Source organism: Candoia aspera, chromosome 6, assembly GCF_035149785.1.
Source record: "Candoia aspera isolate rCanAsp1 chromosome 6, rCanAsp1.hap2, whole genome shotgun sequence".
Lineage (NCBI taxonomy): Eukaryota > Metazoa > Chordata > Lepidosauria > Squamata > Boidae > Candoia > Candoia aspera.
The window spans coordinates 25,683,620-25,707,925 of record NC_086158.1 but is presented as its reverse complement, the minus strand read 5'-3'; the positions used below and the strand labels follow the sequence as shown (position 1 = coordinate 25,707,925).

The window sequence follows — 24,306 nt, the reverse complement described above, 5'->3', positions numbered from 1 at the left end:
CGAGAAAGTGGGTAACCATTCTTGAGGGTGGCTCGCACCCTAGAGTCCCTCCCACCAGCTTGGAATTTTATAGCCTCTTGGATTTTATATTTATTTATTGCATTTTATAATAATTGTAATGTGTTTGATTTTTATGAGATTTTAATGTTTACAACCGTAGTTTGATTTTATTGTAAACTGCCCAGAGTCCCTCTTTTGGGGGAGATGGGTGGTAATTAAATTTGAATAATAAATAAATAAATAAATTACATGACATGATGGGGAACAGTTGGGAAAAGTGGTTAAGTTGCTGGGCTAGAGACCGGGAGACTAAGAGTTCTAGTCCGCCTTAGGCATGAAAGCCAGCTGGGTGACCTTGGGCCAGGCATTCTCTCTCAGCCCAACTCACCTCACAGGGTTGCTGTTGTGGGGAAAATAGGAGGAGGGAGGTATATTAGGTATGTTCACCACCTTGAGTTATTTATAAAAATAAAAAAAGCGGGATAAAAATTAAATAATAAAATAAATAAATAAAATAATTAAACTTAAGTATTTTGCTACATTGTTTCATTTCATTTTAATTTATTATTTTAACTTACTTGTATCACAGCAGTTGTATGGTAATTGGCATGTGTATAATTCCAAGATCCATTGATATATTCTGATTTTTAAGTAAGCCTAATGAAATTTAAAAAATCAGCAAATAGATGTCCTTATCACCACACAATCAAGCTGATAAAACTTCACCTGAAGTTTTTCTACCCATGATATAATTGTCTACTATATACCACCCAAGAGATAAAGCTAATAAAATAACTAAATGATCAAACTTGACAAAAAGTAGAAGAAGCTATTTCAGTATGCCAGAATACATCAATAAATAATCAGTGACTTAGCCATTTCTTTATTAACCAAAATGCTACAAAGTGATGATCAGAATTATGTATTCTTTGATTAATACTCACTTTCTTTTCCTAAAGAACTCCCCCAAACAGCTAACAATATCATTCAAAAACATTCCTTAATCTCAAACCCCACATTAAAGGATATTTTTAAAAACTAATAATAAAAAATAGTACAAACCTCTAAGCAAACTTTCAGTTCAGAATGTTAAAATATGAATTCAATTAATAATGTCAAAATTTATAATGAATATAAACAATAAACAAAGGGATAATAAATTACAACCATAGTATGGGGGGGGGAAAGCTATTTACATGCTGTATTAGCTAATGTGCTAACTAAGCATAGAAGGAATAACCTTGAGGAAGAGATGCAACCAAGACAATGGTCAGATAAAAGAAATCTGAGTCCAGGCCAGATTTGTAACCTGAGTAAGCGTTTCAGACAAGACTCTCCCTGCTTCTTACAAAGATAAAGGGAAGAAGGGAGAAGCACATTCAGATTCTGTTACTATACTGTAACCTTATAATAAAAATAGTATTAGCATGCACGACTTTGGTTTCCTAGTCTACCTTGGAGGGCTGACAGCAATTAGGATGTACAATTCAAGAGACTGCAAAGGTCAACAGAAAAACCAGGTACAACTAATTACTATAATAATAGCACTGGATTTAAAAAATTACCATACCCAATTACCTGGACCCAATTACATCAAATCAGCCCTCTCATTGCAATACTCTATAGAAGCAGAAAAAGAGGAGGCAGTTCCGTGACTTAATTGCACAAAAGTTGTTGTGAGTATAATCCACAACAAGTAGTACATTCATATGGCACCAATAACACATTTCCTTGACACAAACAGCCAAATACAACAATCTCAGCCAGACTGAGTTTCCTGTCAGATCTATATGGGAGTAAACTGGTCTGTTCACTTATAAAGAAACATCTGAGCGAAGAAGTATAAATATAATGACCTTCACTTCTTTCAATTCTACTACAGAGGCAACTAAAGCCTTCCTAATTTTTGCAATTTGTAGCCCAGTCAACATAACCAATTGTCCTATTTTAGGGAGAATAGTCTATAGTTGAAGAAATCATCTATTTCAGGAATCATATGAAGTTTTGAGATGTTTAGCTCTAACAATGTCTCACCAATATCAGGAAAGTTAAATGTTGTTTATCCCTATTCTGTTTGAAAGGCTGGTTAGTCCAAGTCCAAGTCTAATTTAAAGATTAAAAAATAATTTTAAAAGATAAAAATTGAAGTTGCCCATCAACAATCAGCATCTGGGCTGCAGCCTAATACTGACAGATTATTTGGCCATGATTTCCCCCATATGATGAGATATAGAATATTTCTATTTAAATTGCAGTAATTATTCCCAGATGTGCATTTAAAACTTTGCATATTAAGATATGCAAATTTGATGAAAATGTATACCCTCTTGTATCTTAAATTGCTATCATAAAGCTCAGTGTACCAGAGTGTTATGACCAGGGATAGGCAACTTAAGGCCCTCCAGATCCCACAGTTCCTTTCTGCAAGTGGTCATGCTTGTTGAGATTATGGGAACTGAAGTCCAGCACTAAACTGGGGAAGGCAAATCTATATTTTCCAATGTGAAGAGTGCTGTCTTCAAAGTTTTGTTTATAAAATTATCCACTGTCCAAATGTAAATTTTATTTATTTATTTATTTATTGAATTTTGCCACCGCCCATCTCCCCCCAAAGGGGGACTCTGGGCGGTTTACAATAAAGATAAAAACATTAATATATATCATCTTAGTGTGAATATCATAAAACTCCAAACCAACTCTTCTGTTTCAATTTTATCTCAGGTTCTTTTGTGTTAAGAATCAAAGTCTTGACTGACATGTTCCAAATAGCAAATATTGAAGAGTCAATATTGTTCCCAAAACATTTGTTTTATCATTATTGTGTAAACTGAAGAAGATATGAAGCTTACTACTTAACGAAAGCAAGTTAACTATGGATGCAGCTATCATGGAAACAATAGAACATGTATTTGATTCAATTTTAAAAATTACCCCCCTCCCCCAAGTTCCTGGGCCTAAATACAGTATTGGAAGACAAGTTTCCTAATGTTTCTTAGGACTTTTATTTCTTAACTTAAGGACTGTTTCACACCCTACCAAATCCATTATTTTTATGTTTAATGTTCAGACTGAGAAGCAGTGCTTTGTGTAAAAGGAAGAACGGCATGTTAATCTGTCTTGCCTAACCTTCCCATTTATGGGCCCTAACAAAGCAGAACTCTAAAATGCATTGCCAGGCCTTTTCAATCATGTACATGCACATTTTCCCTCTCTAAACATAAAACTGTTTTGGTTATCATCATTTGCTTTATCTTTTTCATACATTATAAATAAGGGTATTGCTGAAACACCAAACCGTAATACAAAGCTGAATTTATTTTTAACTACTTACAATTATTACGATATTATGTATCTTTCTAACAAATAATGCATTTCTGGGTTATTATTTTGGAATAAGTTGCCCTGGTCAACATTTGCCCTTTTAGCTATGTCTTTAAGAACACTTTGATTTGCAGAAATTAGAAGAAGCTTACTCTAGTCTAGTTAGACAGGAAAATACAACGTTGTGCTAGTAGAATTCTGTATACAGAACAGCCTGTTCATTCCTAAAGTCTTTTCTCAAGAATGACAGCCATTTTTTGAACAGGTAAGCTGTCCCACTGGCTTGGCCTGGCCAAAATTGATTGGTTTATGCACAGTTATTTCCACTCCCTGACAGAGCTATTATGCCTTTGACAGCCCCTAGATAGGAAGAAATGTATTGACCCTGAGATGTGCAGGAACAGGTTCACCTGCAGTATTTCTATCTGGCATACTGTGTAAAAAGCAAGCTATAATAAAGGTGATGATTATATATAAGAATAACTACAGAGCTGATAATAAAAGAGAAGAGGCCTAGGGTAACCAGATTACAAATGAGAACAGAGTTCATTTGCTTTTAATAACTATGTAAAAGGAGGAACAGGTGTAGCTTGCCATATTTTAGGGGTGATAAGATGGGCAAGTCACTTAACTTCCTGTTTATGTATTCTCTATCTCATCCCAAATAAATTCACCATCTTCCTTCACCACTGGAAAACCCTGCCTTGATATATTGTCCATTTCTTTATGAAAGATACAGAATATCCACTTCAGAGTGATGTAGGAATAGGAAGTACAACATACTTGTATCCCTGCATCTGTTATATCTGGGATTTGGTAATGGCATACTAGATTTTTTGTGCACATCCTGTCATGTGCAGGTGTACATACTGTATATCTCACCCCACTTCAACAACTGGATTTGGAAAAAAATTTCCTAAGCATAGCTGAAAGGTACAATTCACATTTATTACTGAATGGAAGAATCCTCTAAAACAGAGGTGGGAAACCTGTGCCCCAGAGCAACATGCAGCCCTCAATTCTCTTTTTAGAAGCCCTCCCTCTAAAATAAGTTTGTGCCAGTTAAATGAAAAAAGAATACTGTACCTTCCCAGACTGCTTCTCAGATCCCAACCCTGAAGTAGCATCAAGAAAAGTTAAGCTGAGTATACAGTAAATCTGAAAGAGCTTCAACTGTGTCAAGGGAGCATTTCTCAAGGAATGGAAACCATCCTCCCTCAGGCCCCACCCATGTTGTGGCCCTCAGCTTCCCAAAACATGTTAAGGGGAGTCTTTGTCCCTCCAATTGCTACATAACCCTTTCCTAGAAACTTGCATGTAGTTTTATATGCAGCTTGAAAAAGGACCCAGGAGACTGAGACCACATAGGTAGTCAAGCAGGCAAATTACTCTACCTGAAATTTTCTATCACTGAATAGCAACAGTTGTCCATGGCAAAAGTAAAAAGAAATACATGTATGCCTGACAGTGATTAAGGTATCAGCATGCTTATTTCCAACACACTAGGACAATTCAACAATAGCCATCTAACCTTAAAAATATTTTCTCTGTCATGCTGCCAAGGCCATTGCATTCACATATTTGTAAATGCCTTTTCATAAACCTTTTCTGCCCTATTAGTGAATCTGTACATCTTGTTCATTCTGGGACTTCATCTTCCCCATCACCTGCCTCCCTTTGATTTTTCCATCCCTTGTTAACTCCCTTCTCTGTCCTTAGGCCAAGTCAGATCCCAGCCAAGTAATCCATGTTGATGAACATTCATCATCACTTTGAAAAGACTACATAACAGGATTATTTCAAGTTACACTGGAATCCTTATGCAAACTATGTATGGAGATTGGAGCATTTAGTGATTAATTCTTTCCAATTAGGAGTTTGAACTCCCTAACAGCAGGTGACACTTGACAATGAATTTTGCAGAATGACAGAGCCCTATGTTGGATCAGAATATTGTACATTTTGAAATGAAAAATGGATGACAGAATTTTTCGTTGTTCCATCCTTGGTCTTCCAGAATCACTTTCTACTGTATACCATATATTCATCATATATCTGATGAAGTGAGGTAGAGTTGTCGTTTTTAATAAAATTTGTTAGTCTGAAAAGGTGCTACCAAGCTCCTCATGACTTTGTATATACTTGATAACCTAATCATTTGTGTTAGTTGACTTTTTGGTCTAATTAACACATCCTGTAGACTTACTGCTGGGAAACAGTTTGCAGGAACAAAGTAGAAGTTAACTGAGGATCATGATATAGCTACCTGTCTTATACTAAACTGTGTACTGTTGACACAGGTTCCCATATATGGGAACTCTTCTCTTGTCATACCTCCAGATTCCTCAGATATTCTCATACACACCCCATCACAGGAGTGAAGATACCATTACATCTGGTTATCATTTCTCCATGAATTTCTCTTGAGCAGAATGAGCATCTTCCCCTCTTTTCCACACAAATTAAAAATGAGACCAAGTTTTGTGACCTTACATTGGCCAACTTATGGCCAACTTATGTGAGGACAATAGTAAGAACACTCATGGGGAGGGTAACTTCAGGCTGATTCATAGGATTTGGGGGAAAGCCATATGGAAGTGCTCTAATACAACTCTCCATGTATCTGAGGAAATGGACTGGGATCCGTGGTGGTTTATGTAATAATTAACATTAGTCCTTAAGGTCACAATACTTTCTGCTGTCTTCGTCTCAGATAAATAAGTCATTGTATCACACAATGGCTTTATTAGCATAATATTCTTAACCTCTTTTCTGGATTTGCATAGTACACTGAACTGTAAACCAAATGGGTTGGGTTTATGCAACACATTAAGCCACAGAAACCCAAACCAAGTTTAACAGTAACAAAGTTGGTCCTGTTATATACATAGGGCTACCTGCTAGATCTTTAATTTGTGTTATGTGAACACAACCAATTTTTGCATCTGTTTTTTCCAGGTGTTGTCAGAAGGTCAGTGATCTGTCCAATGTTACCCCCTGGTACTTCGGGGAGTTGTTACACTGTAAAATATGGTTCTGGAACTTCACTGAAGGGTGGTAGTTTGCATGCTTATTGCTGAGGTGGAATGTGGCTACTTGTGTTTTTGATGGGCTTGTTTGGAGGCACCATTTTTTGAAGTAGTCATCCATCTTTTGAAGGTCTTGAGAAAGGATATCTTCTGCTTCGCTGAAGCTGGTTCTTTGGAATGTGAGATTGATGTTGTCAGCATAACTAAATTTCTGGGAGACAGTTTCAGGCAGGTCATGGATATACAGATTAAAAAGAATAGGGGATAACACTGATCCCTATGGTAATCCATTATTCAGCTTGTGATATCTACTCCTGTCAAATTCTGTGGAGACTTGGAATAACCTATTGCTCTTACAGCAAGGTACAACCTTGATTAGTTTGAGGAGAAGTCCTTTTCTCCAGACAGGTCCTTCCTATTCATCAGGATATTGCACAGATCACCACAAAATTGAAATCTTGTAGGCCAGCTTGGAAAACAGCTGTACAGTTCAACCCTAAGAATGCCAGGAGAGAGGAATGGTCCAAGTTGTCACATCGTGGCTTGGTCATTAGTGATCCCTCTTCCAAACCTCCTGGCTTTAACCTGCCTCGCTCTGTCTGGACAAAATTGAACAGAATCAGATGTGATGCTGGAAGGAGTGCCTCTGCTCTGTATCAATGGGGCTGGAAAGATTCTCCTTGTTGCAACTGTGGTGCCGATATGCAAACTATTAAGCACATTGTGCAAGGCTGCCCATGATGTGTGTGCCCTGGTTCCTTAGAAGATCTGCACAAAGCAACACCAGAAATGATCGCCTGGATAGCTGAACTGGACATCCAGTTATGAGGCTACTGCTGTATCCCTGCAGAAGTTTTGTATATAATTGTGTGGACTGTGTGTATATATTTGCCTTTTCTCTTGTCATGTACTCATCATACGATGTATGATGTACGATGTATGACACAAAACCAATGATGAAGGAAAAGCAGTTTAGAGTCTTTTTTCCTCTTCTGTCCAATTGGCATCAAAACTACAAAGACTGTATTTGCATGTCACTATCACCGAATTTAACTTAACCATTTTTTATTCTATTACAATAATTTTCTGAGTTTGCATTATAAGTAAACCGGAAGCTAACTCTACAGTCTGGATTCACACGACCTATTAGACCAACATATTGTTGATTAATTTGTGATCACGAACTAATTAGTGTTTCATACTGTGGCCAGTATGTTTTGTACAAACACAAGAATGTGCAATAGGACAAGAGTGGCTTTAAAAAAAAAAGCATGAGTGTAGCATCTTCTTAAATCATGTAATACTCCACTAAAACGTTTTTACATTTCAGGTTTCTGAAACAGAGAGAGAACCAGCAAAGAACCTTCTGGCACAATCCTGCAGCATGTTATTGCAACATCCTTTCCATAAAAGGGGTATGTGGTGGGTCCCGTCCACTAAGGAGTTCCATCTGGCAGGACCCAAATGGTGTGCCTTTTCAGCTGTGGCCTCCACCCTCTGGAATTTCATTCCCCCTGAGGTGAGATTGGCCCCATCCCTGCTTGCCTTCTGGAAAGCCCTCAAAAGGTGATTTTTCCATCAACCCTGGGGGTCCAATAGGGAGCCAGCAAGGTGGTTGTGTGATGTCAAGTGATGGTTGCTATCTTGGGTTTTTGTTTTTCTGTTTGTTTATGTTTGAGTGTTTTATGGTTTGTATTGTTTTTATGTATTGCATGCTGCCCAGAGTCACATTTTGTGAGATGGGCGGCTATATAAATTTGACAAAAAAGGAAGGAAGGACGGAAGGACGGAAGGACGGACACTACTCCCGGTAGAATTATTCATTGTAATTGTAATAATGTCACTCACAGAAGGGTATCCATTTTGCTCCCTTTCCACTCCTTTTCTTAATTGGAGATTCTGAGGAGATACACATTCATTTCTGCAAACACTCTATTTCTCTGTGCTTTCCTGAATTCCAAATTACTTGTAAAGCTTCAAGGTGGTGCACGTTTGGAACTGATCTGCTTTGGACATTTCCCCAATATTTCAAATTCAGACTATGGGCACCTCTAATAATGGACGTATGACTAGTCTGGTTCTTAGGGCTTGGGGAAATCATATCTTTATTATGGTCATAGACCAGCATACTGGTAAACTACAGTACAACCATCCTCACATCTCTAGCCATGGCTAAATGCCAAAAATGCATCCATTAAGACCAACTAAGGAAGCTGAGTCATAGCAGCATCCTCTAAAAGCCAGCTATACGTATACAGTACTACAAGAAGAAATGTAGGGTTCAGTTTAGAGAGTTGGTGTACATGCATAGTAAATCACAAGCATGCAGCTCAACATTTTGAGTAGCAGAATATAGAACAATTAATAGAATAATGGGCATGGCAGTATAGCAAAGGAATAACCATCACATTCCAAGGACATAGCAAAATCCTCCCTACTGTTTAGTATTTATCAGTGGTTCCCAATCTTTGGTCTGGTCCATGTATATACTTCAGATGGTTAGTGCTGCATGAGTAAATAAATAAATAAATAAATAAAACATCCAACTCTCACGAAATCATGAAACCTTGCAAAATTTGAATGTCTTCACTCAACATCTCATGACATTTTAGAACTCTTTATTTTGGTCATTTTATTTATTAAACGTAAGAGGAAATGCTTTTAAGTTAAATTTGGATTCCTGTGGATGCCATTTATACAGGCCATATGTGCCATAGTGTTCACTGATGCCATGCTACTGACTGATACCTTTATGATGGTCCTCAAAAACGTTTGATAACAATGTAGCAATCTTCACAATGGAAAATGTTGGGAGATGCTGGTCCAAATACTTTTTCTTTTAATTTGAACCCACTGATTTGGATTAGTAATCGTACCACTGAGCTGCTGAGCTTGCCGATCGGAAGGTCGGCGGTTCGAATCCGCGTGACGGGGTGAGCTCCCGTTGCTAGTCCCAGCTCCTGCCAACCTAGCAGTTTGAAAACATGCAAATGTGAGTAGATTAATAGGTACCGCTTTGGCGGGCAGGTAACGGCGTTCCCTGTAGTCATGCCGGCCACATGACCACGGAAGTGTCTACAGACAAACGCCGGCTCTTCGGCTTTGAAACGGAGATGAGCACCACCCCCTAGAGTCGGACACGACTGGACTTAATGTCAAGGGAAACCTTTACCTTTACCTTTACCTTTACCTTTACCTTTACCTATAACTAAATGCAATATAGACCTAGAATTAAACAGTGGAAATGATAATCTATTACAATCAGTTATAACATCATGATATAAAATAAGAATGCTCTAAATGAAAAGATTAATTATATATTAACCTTTAAACATTTAAAGTAACAGGTAAGAATTTATTTATTTTAAAGCAACCTCATAGGGACCCATGAAAAAGCAACTTTTTAGTGGGGTGTTTTGGGGGGGGGGGAAATTATTATTTTAAATCCAGTTCCAAGTATAATCCCGGATGAGGTCTATTCTACAGAACCAAAACCAGATAAGAAAAAGCCCTTAGACGTGACATGGCTATTCTTGTATGTGGTAGAACCAAATGACCATAGCCCAAATATAGAGCCTAGGGCACAACTACATGAGGCACCTGCTTTCAAATAACTGCTTGTGCCCATATGTAGAGCATGATGTGTCAACAGCATCAATTTGTCCTAGTATCTTTCTCAAATTCCCAACCAGTATAACAATTGACTATAAAAACATGTAGAATAGTATGAACAGCAGCATTCTGAACACGAATGAAATTGTGGAGAGAGGCCTTGGGTAACCCAGCCAACAGGCTGCTATAACAATTCAAGGACACCACAAGGGCATCAACCAAAAGCTTGGCTGCCTCAGTAGTGAGGAACTGGAGGATTCTGCAAATAGTCATTAAGTGGAAATAGCAGATCTTAACATTTTTTTCAATGAAAGGTTTTAAGGACAGTCTATCACCAGTTTGGACTCCCAGGTGCCTCACACCTGGCGAGACATGTAACTTGAAACTCCAATGAAAAATAAGAAGGGAAGGGATAGGATTAGTGTAGAACACAGTAATCTTTTTTTTATCCATCTTCCGTTTAAGATGGTGGGAGCACATCCAGTCTGAAATCCTGCCTAGGCAGGGAAAGAAATGCCCATATAGAATAATATCATCCTGAGTAGGGACAGATGAATAAATCTAAAAGTCACCATATATATGATAATTTAACTTTGAATATGAAATCAGAGATAAAGAGTATATAAGGAGTCCAACACTGAGCTCTAAGAAAGTCTCACTGACAATGGGAAAGACTGCGAACCATGAAAATGAGAAAACCTTTTGAGATACATAAGATTGAACTATTGAAATGCCATACTTGTCAAGGGAACTCAATTGTTACAGTAATATTTGGTGGCCCAAGGTATAAAAAGCAGCAGATAGATTTAATAGCACTAACAATAATGGTTCACCTTGGCCACCAATAGGTTAACATGAGCCAATGTAAACTCCATAGAGTATCCTACATGAAAACATAATTGGAATAAGTCCATGAGATATTGGTAGAAAGGTGAAGCAAGAACTGAGAATGATTATTTCAAGAACATTATATAAAAAAGGGAAGGAGAGGCAATGGGTGGAAGTTAAAACAAACAGAAGGATCAAATGAAGACTTTTTAATCAGATGGCATATATAAGCATATCTTCAGACTCAGGAAAACCCTAACCTAATTTTTTTGTTCAAATTGAATTGGCCTGGTCAGATCAGGTTGAAGAAAGTTATTATAAAGGTATCTACCTGCCCAGTCATATATGGCTTTATAGTTTAAAACCAGCACTCTGGGTTGCACCAGGGGCCAATTGAATGCCAATGTAGGGGCCTAGCATAGGTGAAACATACTCCTGACAAAATGTGCCACCTAACAACCAGGTTTCTGTATTCTGAATCAACTGCAGCTTCTGCATGATCTTCATTGCAGTCAGGCCCACAACTAGGATCTGTGTCACCCAGGACAAATATAGATTCCACGCTCATTTTGGCACACACACACACCCCAGTGTGGCACCCCCCCCAGTTGTGGCCCTGATTGCAGTATTCCAACCAACGATGAGGGCCTGACTTACTGCAATGAGGTCCTCCTGTTTCAGATAAGACTGCAGTATTTTGATTATGATTATATATTTTATTGGCTATTTTAAGAAAAGAAAAAAATATACACACACAAAAGGGGGGAGCAAAAAAAGGAAAAATAAAACACATATAGGGAATTATAGGCATCATAGAATTTGATTAACATTTCCAATACTTTTAAGTAACTGAATATGCTACATCATCTTAAAAACTTTAAATCAGGGCTGCAGTATTTTGTGATACTTTATTTTGGGGTTTCCCTTATAACATATAGTCCTAAGATGAGGGTAATTTTAAATTTGAACGTTTGGGATAATGAAACAAATCTGTGATCATCTGATAGTTCCCACCAGCTTTGTCCAACCCCTTTAAAATACCAGCGATTTGCAGATTGAGGTAGCATGGCTTGGTCTTTCTTTAAAAAAAAAATCAACCAACCACACTCTTCTAATCAAGCAAAATCCTGAAATACTACTCCTAATGTACTTCACCATTGATTACTGAATTATAGGTAGTTGTGCACTGAAGTTCACCACACATTTGTGGGGACAGAATGTCCACAGCTCTGTCCTAGACACTATCAGGGAAGCAAATTCCACTGGATCTATTGGGTTACAATTGCATATGTGAGTACACTGAACTGTTAATATGGCTCTCAAATTTTTTTTAAAAACATGTGACAAACATCTGTTCAATGATATGGTAGAGCTTCTTGTCCAGGATTGTCTGAGTCGCCAAAATGCAAATATCTAGTGGTTGCCTGGATTTTGGCAGCCCAGAATCCATTGCCCTGTGTATCTTTCTTTAAAAGTATACTCTGATGTAATACAAGGCTAAGTGGTAAGGCATGTCCTTACACCTAGGGCTGCCAGATCCTGGATAACCGCATGGCAGAAAGAGAAACAAAATTTCCTAAACATGGAAATGTCTCGTCCACTGATGCCCTGGCAGCTTTTCCCATACTGGGCCACAAAGCTGGGTGAAATAGTGTGGGAAATAAACAAGGATCGCAAGCGGAATCCATTGCTGTTCTTGTGGAAGTGGTAAACATTTTATTTTAATCCGGATTCAAACCAGTTAAAAGCCAGCAGACTCATAAATGTAGTCTTGGCAGCAGAGGAAGCACTTTCCTCATTAGAAAAACCTCGAGGCAAAGAGGAGGCTATAAAAGTTATAGTATAACCAGTCAGGCGTGTCACATCCTAAAGATAAAAGTGCCACAATAGGGGCAGATAAAACTTCGACGTGGAGCACAAGCAGGAACGAAAAAAGGCACCGCATTGCTGCTCCCTTCGCTCCCCCCCCAACTCGGGAAGATACCAAGTCTGCTGGGAGAGAGAGAAGGCAAGGCGGAGCCAGTGGAATATTCCAAACGGTTAGCATGACGATCGTGGAGGGGAGGGGCTTTCCCCCATCGAAGCCACGCTCCGCTCCTCCCCTCCGCCCGCCCCTTTCTCGGCCGGATGAAATTTCTCACCCGCTCTAGTCGGAGAGGGGCGCGTCTGCTGGCGCTGATGTCAGCGCGCGCCCCTGCGTGGGGGCGGAGACAGTGAGGCTGCCGCAGTAGCAGCCCCGCTCCAGTTCCCAGGCTGCCCCGCGGCTCCATTTGAGCCCCATCTTGAGCGAGGGGAGTGAGCAGTTTGAATTTCAGCTCCTTCGGCGGCGCTGGGGAGCGGAGCGTGCGCGGAGTTTTAAGAAAAGGGGGAAAGGAGCCCGGCCGCTCCGCCTCGCTGCCACCTGGCTCGGCAGACGGGAGAGTTGCTCCGGAGGCACGGAGCGAGCGACACCGCCGCGTCTAAGAGGCCCGCCCGCCTGAGGGGGCCGCTGTGAGCCGGGCGCGTTCTCTTCCCCCCTTTTCTCTCCTCCCCAGAAGATGATGCGTCTGGTGCTGATCTCCAGGTAGAGCGGGGAGGCAGGGCGGCCTGCGCCTCAGGACGGCTCGCCGGCTGCCGCCGCCCCTCTCCGAAAGCTTGCGGACGGATCAGCGGCGTTGGGCCCGCCTTGGGGATCCCGGGTCTGGCCGGAAGCCCGGCAGCGGAGCGGCTTGAGTGATAGCGCCACCCCGGCCGCGCAACCAGAGACCGGCTGTGAAAGGAACCGCAGCTGCGAAAGGGGACAGCGGAACTCGCTGAGAGGCGAGGAGAGGAGGAGGAGGAGGTGGCGGCGCCGCCCGCCCGCCGAGGGGCCCGCCGCTTTACTCAAGGGGAGGAAGAGGAGGAGCCCGGCCGCCGCCCCCCCTTCTCTCTTTACCTCATCTCCAGCCCCAGGCCTGGTGACCGTCTGCTGAGCCCGGACTGCTTCGGGAAGCTGGAGGAATGTGCGAGACCTCCAGCGACTGCGCCGTAGAGAGAACGTGATCCTCCTCGCTCCGCCAGGCCAGGCTTGTGTGGTGGCTAGCTCGGATCCCTTCCTTTCAACATCCTCACCTAGTTTTTCGTTGACTCCAGCGAGGGCAGGTGGGCGGAACCCCTTGACTTCTCAGCCCCGTCTCTATCGCGAAGGAACCATGTCCAAGATGCCGGCCAAGAAGAAGAGCTGTTTCCAGATCACAAGTGTGACAACGGCCCAGGTGGCCAGCAGCATCACGGAGGACACGGAGAGCCTGGATGACCCAGATGAATCCCGCACCGAGGATGTTTCATCAGAGATTTTCGATGTGTCCCGTGCCACTGACTATGGACCTGAAGATGTCTGTGAGCGTAGCTCCTCTGAGGAGACTCTCAACAATGTGGGTGATGCCGAGACTCCAGGGACAGTCTCTCCCAATTTGCTTCTGGATGGCCAAGTAGCTGCTGCTGCTGTTGCTGCAGCTTCCGGAGGGATACAGCCAGCACCGCCTTCTCCTGCTGTGCCTGTTGCCAACGGAGGAGCGGTTCCCAGGAGCACTGTGATGCCTTCAACGACTGCCAGCCAAGCCTGCTCAGTAGCGACAGGAGGCAGCAGTGTGCAACCAGCTGCTGGTCCGGCAGCCATGCCTCTAACGGCTGCTGCTGCATGCAGTTCTCGCTTCAGAGTGATCAAGCTAGACCATGGTACTGGAGAGCCGTATAGACGGGGGCGATGGACGTGTATGGAATACTATGATCGGGACTCAGATGGTGGGGCTGTGTTAGCCAGGACTGGTGATTGCATTAGACACAACAGTACTTTTGAACAAGCTGTTCAAGATAGGGACAGTGGCTTAGGTGCTACTGGTAGTTCATTGATAGTCTCAGGTGTGGCAACTTCTGTGCATGGTCCTGACTCCTTAGCTGACAGTTCTGTTACTGCTGTTTCACAGCTACTCCAGCCAGAGAAAATAAACCAGCCCTCTCCACAGCAGCCTAATTTTGTTATTGGTCAGCAGCCTCACAGTAGTGCTCAGCCAATCTATTCAGGGGCCACAGTAGCAGGCCAGCAGGTGATGGGGCCTTTGTTGCAGACACAGGTAAATGCACAGAGCATGGGGCAAGCTGGGCCCAATGGGAAAGGCTTACCACCTACGAATGTAGCAATAGCTCAGCCAGGTTTGCCCATGCCACAGCAGCAGGTACAGCAAGCTAATGTACCAGTGGCACAAACTCAGCAGTTTGCTTATTCTCAGTCACAGATTCCACCAGTACACATGGTGTCAGCCCAGACTCCTGGTCAGCCAGAGTACATTCAGCATATGACAGTAATGCAGTCTCAAGGAGCTACTCAACAGGCTGCTTCTGGCTCAGTCACAGGAGCTTCCAGTCTTCCAGCAGCACAAGTAGTTGGTCAGAATCCCTCACCTCTAGCACCAGTGATGGGAGTTGCTTCACCAGCAGGCGAAACAATAGGACAGGGATCTGGGCTAATGCAGAGTGGCCTGACTACTCCACTTCAGACTGTCATTTCTCAGCCAGGAGGTGTGGTACAGCAAGGCATTGGACATGCAGGGGCTGTTCAACAGAAATCCATGACTCAGCAGCAAATGGGTGGAAGCAGTCAAGTGGCTGGTACTCCACACAGTGTAGTCTCTGGAGTTCAGAATGTGCCTGTAGTTGTACCTGGTACTACTGTGCCTAATGTATCTACAACTTCTGTTACTATGCCAAATGCCTCTGTTACTTTAGTCCAATCTCAGCTGACCAGCCATACATCTGTCAGTAGAAGTTCCAGTGTTGTCCAGCAACATATTGGCCTTCCATTAATGCAAGGCACAAGCAGTGTACCTACGAATCTGCCACAATCTAACATTGGACAGTTTCAGACACAACCTTTAGGTCAGATTGATGATACTAGAAGAAAATCTGAACCCCTACCTCAACCACCACTTTCTCTTGTTGCTGAAAACAAACTTCATGTGAAGCCACCTATTCCGGACAGTTTAACAAACCCTCTTAATTTACCTGCGACTACTCCTATGAACAGTCTTGCCAGCTCTGTCTTTGGCATATCTATTCCTGTTGATGGTGATGAAGACAGGTATTTATTTTTTATATTTTCTAAATGGAATGTGTTGTTGGAAACACATTTTACTGGAATGTTTATTCAGTTAAAATACATGTTAAATCTCTTTCAAGGTACTTGCTGATAAGATATGACAAGTAGGATAAATTTTAACCTCTCTGGTTCATTACTAAACTATTGCAAAACTATGTGGAAAACTTCATAAGATCTTAAGGAAATGAGATCATGGACATTAAACTAAATACAAAAAAAAAGATAAACTTCTAGACTGCTGAAAAGAGTTACTGTAACTCTTGAATCTATCAAGTACAGTTGGTAACTTGAAAAGAAATACTTTATTACATTTTTCTGCAGCACAATCTAGAAATAATTAAATTTAGCCTTATTAACTGGATAATTCCAACTTATTCTACCAAATTACTAATTACACATTTGCAGAAATATGATAAAAATGTAGTTTTTAAGTGAAAGTAAAAGAGCTATATGAGGAAATGAATATAGTCTGGAATATATTTCTTCCAGGTTTTTCAGTGTAACAGCTGCAAAAATTAACAAAAGGTGCTTCTTAGGAAAAAGATCATACAGGTAAAGAAGGTTCCACATTGGCTTGCTTTTTAATAGAACCATTTATTATTGTTACAGGTATGTGATTAATTTGCAAGGAACATAAAATCTTCAGAGCACCCTGTTCTGTCTTGAGGATTTTTGCTGAAAGGCATGCTACACTGAATTGAATGAGATTTGCTTCCTGAAAAGAAATTGCTTAGGATTGCAATTTTACCATGCTTTTTTTAAAAAGTTTATTAAACAATCTGTTCTTGCTTGAAAGAAGTTGTACCAGACTCTTCCTGGTTTTTGGAGTTCCATAGATAAAACATTTCTAAACGGCTTCTTTGAACAAAGTACCAAATTTGGAAATGCAGAGCTCCCTCATTTGAATTCTTTAAGGAGATATAGTTCAGTAAGAAGTTTATATTAAAAATGTGTGATCATAAAAGGAAAGTAAGAGGGGAAAAAAGGGGGGTCATCTTAAAAAAAATCAGGATATGCAGAAATTGCTGATCTGTCCTGTATTGCTGAATGTTCTTGGACTGAGGAGCTAGTTCTGACACAACTTTATAAACTTAAAAAATATAGAGCTAGAAATAGTTTGCATCTAAACTTGCAATCCTTAAATCACCTTGGAATATGTTCCAGGATTTCTCAGTTAATGTGTATAGGCTTGCTCTGTTGATTTTTCTTTTAAACATACAATAACTTCCCCCAAAATATTTATTACTATAAGGTACTTTCAGTCATGCAGAATTGTCATCTATACCAGGATATTTTTTACATTTGAGTTGTAGGTGTAAAATAAAAATTCTCCACTTGGGGAAATAGCAAAGTAATATATATATGAAATGTAATTGTCAACAAATCTACTTATGTTTAAATGCAAAATGAAAGAAGCTTTTGTGGCTTTGCAGCAGTTGATAGGCTATCATTATCAATTGTGTATTACACACAATTGATTATTGCTATGGTTTATTGAAGATAAACCATCCAATAATAGAGGCGTGCATCTTTGTATTATTATGCATCCTTATTCTAACTTCCAGTCTTATTTCCATAACTCGAAGTCAATAAAAGCATAAATCTCATAGCACCTTTGGTGCCCACAAGGTTTAAGTGTTAATGGATTAATGATGTATCAATATAAAGTTCTTTAATATATGTGCAGGACAGTCCTAAGCAAGTTCCACCTAATTTTTACGTCAGTGTAAGCTTGCTTAAGATTTCAGTTTTGATTCTTCAGTTGGTTGTGTTTGTTAAAGGCCTATGTTCAAGGCATCCTCATTATGGTATCCTGGAATAATGTATGTATATACTTATTTTTTGAATTAATTCCACTTCATGATCTGATTATTTTTTAATTCTTATAATTAATTCAGTTCCAAATAATCTGTAATCTCGTGTATATACACAAATGATGATGAAACTGCAGTTTTACACAGACTTCATCTCAAAACTTACAGTATGTTAAAAGTGTTCACATGTATATAATGTTCAAACATTTTCTCTTTTTCTCCCCTCCTTTCTATGATAGAATTTCACAACAGCAGAAGCGTGTGTGTGTGTGTGTGAAAACAAGAAAAAAATAGGGAAAAACATTTTTCAGGTTGTAATTAAAAGATGAGGTAGCATTATGCTTGGTTTGAAACTTACATGGTTACTATAACTTAAGATTCTTCTAGTTAATTGGTTTGCCTTAAATCTTAAAGATACTATAGTGTGGGATGCTCAAGAGAAACCTGTTATCTTCAGTGAGTAGTTAGTTATCTTTGTGTACTTATGTTACACTGCTTAACTACCATTTCAGTTAAACTTTATGAGGCAAAGAAGTCCTATAACATAGAATAAATCAGCAGTTTAAATTAATCAAAACATCATTTTAAAATATTATATTAAAATACTACTAGAAATCAATTCCAGAATTCTGAAGCAATTTCAAGGTATTACAAGACTGTTTTGATTTGTTTTATATTTTGAAAGATTAGGGCTGGAAGGAATTTCAAAATGAAATCTTGTTTTAGTCTTGTTTAATATGAAGGATTTCAAAAAACAGGTCCTTTTGATAGCATTGTTTTGTTATTTGGTAAATTTTATTATAGTTTTCTGTGATACTATAAGCAGTTACTATCAAGGTTGTTTAAAGCTACAGTGGAAATAGGGTCTGTTCTCATTGATTATCTTCAGAATTCTGGGTGGTTCTTATTTTGATCAATAGAAGAATTATATAATAATCACTAGATTTGTGCATTATTCTAAGCAATTGGTTAGTTTGGGCTTAGTGTAATGTGAACTATTCCTCTGTTGTTCGACAGATTATGATTTAGAATGATCATTGAATTCAGTTAATTGATCTCTATATATGGTATTGAATTGGTAATATGCAAAAAGATTCTAAATCTGAGACCGAGTACTGAAAGTACAGTTGTAAAGTACATTCATCTGCTTGCTGCAAAACTGACATAATTTGCAGAATGAATTTACTACTTTGGTTTAACAAATGTCTTCTATAGGATATATCATATTAATAAATATATGAAGCTACATTTTTTATTTAAATGCTTCATAAGGTTCAAATAAAAATGCTTTTAAATAAAGTAGCATACATTAAATTGCCAAACTTTTAAATCCAAACACTTGTTAAGCTTATTAAGAAACATAACTAGCTAACTACTTTTGGCTCTTGTGAAAACTTATTTTAAACTCTTTCCTGTTTGGCAGATACTTGGTGCAATATTATCATAGACTGAATAGAAAGACTTAGATAACTAACCAATATGAACTGTGTGGGCTACAGTCCAGAATTTGAATGGATACTGTAGAACTTTCAGCAGCCATGACTAGATGATTGAAAAGTTGTTGTAAGAATTTCTTCACAGACTATCTCTCTGTGTTCTGTTTAAAAACATATTTGTATAGTGTGTAAATTTGTGATAAAATATTATAAAGGTTAAAACTAAGCTCTTGAGGCCCTTTTCTTAATGGAAGAAAAGCTTGTTAGCTTTAACATTGATAATGGTCTCTTAATCCATTGTTCATAACATATGTTATATGTGCCATTTGAAGGCTGAATTTTAAAAAAAATGTACAAACTGAAAATAGTAGGTTCTACTCACATCCTGCTATTATTGATTTCCCCCTCCTTTGCTAGTTGTGTCCTTGAGCTTGCTAACAGGTATAAACCATCATATTTTCATTCTCTAAAATTTTGCTATGAACGTAGATGTAGTTGAAAAATAAATACAAGTATTTATCTATACCAGTTTAGGGTATATGTGCCCCCTTTGAGATTCAGTGTAGTTCCATATAATTAACTGCATGGAATAACAGCAGATTTTCTTGTATATTAATCAAAATATGTAGGAGTTAAAGTTTATTCCAATCCTCTTTCTAGATCCATTACATTCATAATATATGCAGGCACACTGTTGCAATCCTTGATATTTTCCATTATTAAATAGGATGGTCTAAAATGTTCTGGAATTGGAACCTCAGTTCTTGATCATCAGTTCTGGGATCTAGTTAAAGGAGGTACTGAATAAAAGGAAGAGATTCTTACTAGATTGTTCTAAACTTTAGTGGCAGTTACCTGGTATATTGTCAGACTTGTATATTTATCTTTCTAGACATTGTTTTTAGTAATTTTAGAATTACTTTTCTAAAACTGCCTCCATTTATTAGAATAACAAGAACTTGCAGAGCTCAAATACAAACATCAAATCTTTTACTTAGCAAAAATAGTAATTTTTAATATCTGTGCCACAATTATGTATTTGTTCCCTACTGAACAAATCCAGTATACCAAGTATTTTGAGCATTAATCCATACTTTAAATTTTTCAGAAAGATTTTTTTAAAATGATATTAGTAAGTTTTCCTAATATTGTTTCATTTGTTAAGCCAATTTCCCTATTTCTGCTTTAAAAATAGATTTTGGAGCCAAGATGCGTACTTTAAATAGAATTAGATATGCTGGTCTGTCTTTTAAACCACACTACACTGTAAAAGATTCAGGACATGAATCAGGCTATGCTGTTGTCACTTTTAAACTAAGAGTAGGCAACACTACCTATGGTTGTACTTTGCACTCAGTAGTGATTGTCAAACAATATTTTAATTGTACTTCAAAATACTGATCTTGGGGCATTCTGAATATCTAATGGCAAAAACGTCAGGTTTCCCTCAAACAATTCAGATTTGGTTGATTTATGAATGTTAAACTTCACACGAAATATTTCAAAATTTTGTATGCAATATATTCCACAATGCTAATTTCATGTAAAAGTAACAGCTAACTATATGGATTTTGTAACTGAGGTGGCATGGCCTTGACTAGTATTTGGTGGATTTTGTGGTACTGATTTGTAGAGTTAGATTGAGTCACTTCACTTGGTATTCATCCCAAAAGAACTTGTGTTGCCATGATTGATCAGAGGAGGAGAAACATTTTGTTCTCTTGTCCTTTGTGCCCATGAAGGGATTCCATGGAATAAATATCATGAGCTTCACATTGGCTTGTTACTGTCCTAATAGGCTTACTGTACTGACTAATGAAAAACAGGTTCTCTATTACTTTATGTTAATTTACTTAGCATATGATTGGCAATGACTGAACTAGAACCACCCCAAATGAAAAATTTAGAATATATTGGGATGGTAGTAGAGAAATGACATAACATTGAAAAATAGTGAAACCATATACTATAAAGAAAATAAAACAATAAATTAAGCACTTATAGTATGTCAACCTTAAAGGCAATAATGAATAAAGGTACAATAAACAGAAGATGAAATGTAGGAAAAAGTATAATAAACTTTATATAGTCCCATGTCTGAAATAGCTGGCTTAAACATTCTAAATAGCCAGGCTTAAAGAAACTTCCTGTCCACAACTCCAATAGAAAATTTAAGATTTTCATGTCAGCTGAATGGAGTCTATCTATTAAGTGGCATCCCAAAATATCTTTATGATATCTTTATGTTCTTTTATAAGTCAGAAATACTTATCCCAATTAAAACTGAGACTATTGTGATTCATTACTGGATTAGAAATCTTAATAAAACATTTTAAAAATTATTCTAAAGCTCTTTATTTGGAAAACATAAATCTAGACACTTCAAATTTTCTCTTCTTGCTAGAAAAGGAAATGGTCTTATAAGTCATGATGACTTATAACACTTAAAACTAGGGAAGATTTGAGCTTTAAGAATAAAAATGAATATAATTTTGAAATACAACAATATAATTAATTAATGAGCCAGTGTTAGTTCATATGGATTAAATGTAAATGCTTATCATCCAACTCAGTTCACAAAAAGTCTCTTTGTATTTATTCTATAACCGGACCAGGATAGTTTGGAGATAAGCCATCATTTTAATTGGAGAGCTTTTCCAGATGATGCGTTACCTTACAACAGAATAACAAACCTTCAAGATCTGTTCCAGCAGCAAAGGATACTGTACCTTATCTGCCTTATGTCATTGATTTATGATATGGGAAGCCCTTTACAAAGTCTTGCATTTCAGTCTTCAGCACTCTTTAGCTCTGTGTCTTCGAATTAAAAAAAATAGAAATGCGTGATTATTATGTTTTTATCCAAAGAGAGAGAGAGAATGTGTGTGTATATCAACTCAAGGCGGTGAACACCCCCAATACTCCTGCCTCTTATTTTCCCCACAACAACAACCCTGTGAGGTGGCTTGGGCTGAATGAGAGTGACTGGCCCAAAGTCACCCAGCAGGTTTTCATGCCCAAGGGAGGCCTAGAACTCACAGTCTCCTAGTTTCTAGGCTAACACTTTAACTGCTACACAAACTGAGTTTGGTTCAAGCTTCATTACTTACAGTATTAGAGGATCCAGAAATTATGTTCTAAACTTAGAGTAAAACTCACATAGTCTGCATAATTTCTGTTTAGGTCTTCTTCATATCTTGTTCTGTATGGTTAGTAGGGAAAATCCTGGTCTCAAGTTTGCTGAACAGATGCTTTAAGCTGTCTGCATTAGCAAATATGCAGGTTCTGTGTTTTAAATTTGTCACTTTAATGATAAGAATATTTAAGTTGGAAGAAACAAAAATGGACATTCACAGTTCGTCCCATTTTTACTTTTCTTTTCCAGCTGACATCCATCATTATTTTGATGCCAAGCATTTTGTATCCCCATCAGGTTGCTTTTGTTTATTCCAAAAGATCAGCAGAGTTAGGGTTCCATTGAGTGTGCTAATACCTGTCTCTCTTTTTTCAAAGTTTTTTTTTAATTACCCTGTTTTAGACATTTAAAGATCACCATCATGAGAGGAGAGAAGAAAGTCATTAAAAATATTTCCTTCAGATTAACAGTAGTGTTGAGGCAGACATTTAGAAGAATTATTTTACTAGGTTTGTAACTATTTTGTAACTAAATTAATCCTGAGAACTGATGTCAGATAACTGAATCTTCATTGAAAATAATAGGACAAATTATTGAATGTGCAGATTTAGCTCTAGCCTCCAAAAACAAAAGGAGATCTAAATTCCAGCTTTACCAAATCTCACAGGAAAATTCCATCAAGTGTGAATCTCATGCTTGCCAATCAGTTGGAGAAATAGAAATTTAAAACATACATTACCAAGTCACTTAGGAGCTCAGAAGTAAAAACTATACCCTTAAATCTTTTGCTATGAACGTTCTAACCAACATTTGAGACATGAGACCTTATTGAAGATCTTTCATATTATTTTTCCTTTTAAAACTTTACTTCTATGATAAAGCTGCAATGATAATAGTGTTCCCTAATAGAATTTTAGAGAATTGGAAAGCAACAAATGGCATCTTAATTGATTTAGGAAATAAATGCATGCATGATTCAGAATAGTAAAACCAATTCTCTTGAATATTTTTCTGTGAAAGATAGTGGAAGAAAGATGCTTAAATGTTATTTCTTTGATAAATATCAGATATGAAATGGAAACCATTTATGGGTTCCAGTGGAACCCAGATAGTCATTTTAAATTCAAATAGCGAAGGCATATTGAAACAACATGCTAGCTTTCTATGAAAAATCAGTAAGCAGCAGATTGGGTTTTCTGAATGGAAAATACTTACAATGTTCCATATTTACTTGAGCTACTATGATCTTCCATGTATGCAAGATTTTTTTCTTGAAACTTTACAGTCTTTTCTTCTTGTCACTTTTAGTGGATATTTTCCTTTCAGTAAAATGTTGTCATGGGATTATTCATAGGAGGAGTCCCCTTTACAAATTAAATGGGACAACTGTGAATATTTGGCATCTTAAATTATGCTTTCAAAGAAATAATGAATATTTAGCCAAGTGGTGAAGAATCTGCATTTTTGATTATGGGCCCTTGAAGGAAGTTAGACATGGAAAGAATTACCATCTGTCCATGATAGAGTGCAGGGTGTACTGAGAATATTAGGGAAAAAACATGCTTGAGTAAGTCTAAGTCAGTGTAGTATAGTGGTAGAACTTGGAAGGCTTAGCTTCAAGTCCAGACTCTTCTGTGGAACCTCCATGGAAGATTTTGGGACAGTAATTTTTTCAGCTCAGACAATCTCTGAGGCCATTGGTAAGATAAAATTAGAAAAGGCATCTTTTAGAGGAAAAATAGGAGATCTAACAATAATTCCTGAATTTTGATGTACAAGTTGGTTGAATCTGATATGCTGTAAAATGTATAATTCTGAAGACTCAAAATGCAATCAACAAATATTTTATACCACAAATGCATAGTATAGTGCAGTTTTTCTGAACCTTGGCAACTTTAAGATGTGTGGGCTTCAACTCCCAGAATTCCCCAGCCAGCAGGCTGGCTGGGAAATTCTGGGAGTTGAAGTTCACACATCTGAAAGTTGCCAAGGTTCAGAAACTCTCATATAATATATT

General features: G+C 38.3%; 1 protein-coding gene across 2 annotated transcripts in view; it reads left to right on the top strand.

Moving 5' to 3' along the window:
• The first annotated feature begins 13,031 nt into the window (after positions 1-13,031).
• Positions 13,032-24,306, top strand: part of TSC22D2 (TSC22 domain family member 2) — a 32,963-nt gene continuing 21,688 nt past the window's right edge. Inside the window, exon 1 of one of the 2 annotated variants that reach the window (XM_063306581.1) lies at positions 13,032-15,885. In XM_063306581.1, the coding sequence (XP_063162651.1) occupies positions 13,961-15,885 (1,925 nt within the window). In that variant the 5' untranslated portion in view covers positions 13,032-13,960. The remainder of the gene's footprint in view (positions 15,886-24,306) is intronic. The other variant, XM_063306582.1, reaches the window with a different exon arrangement.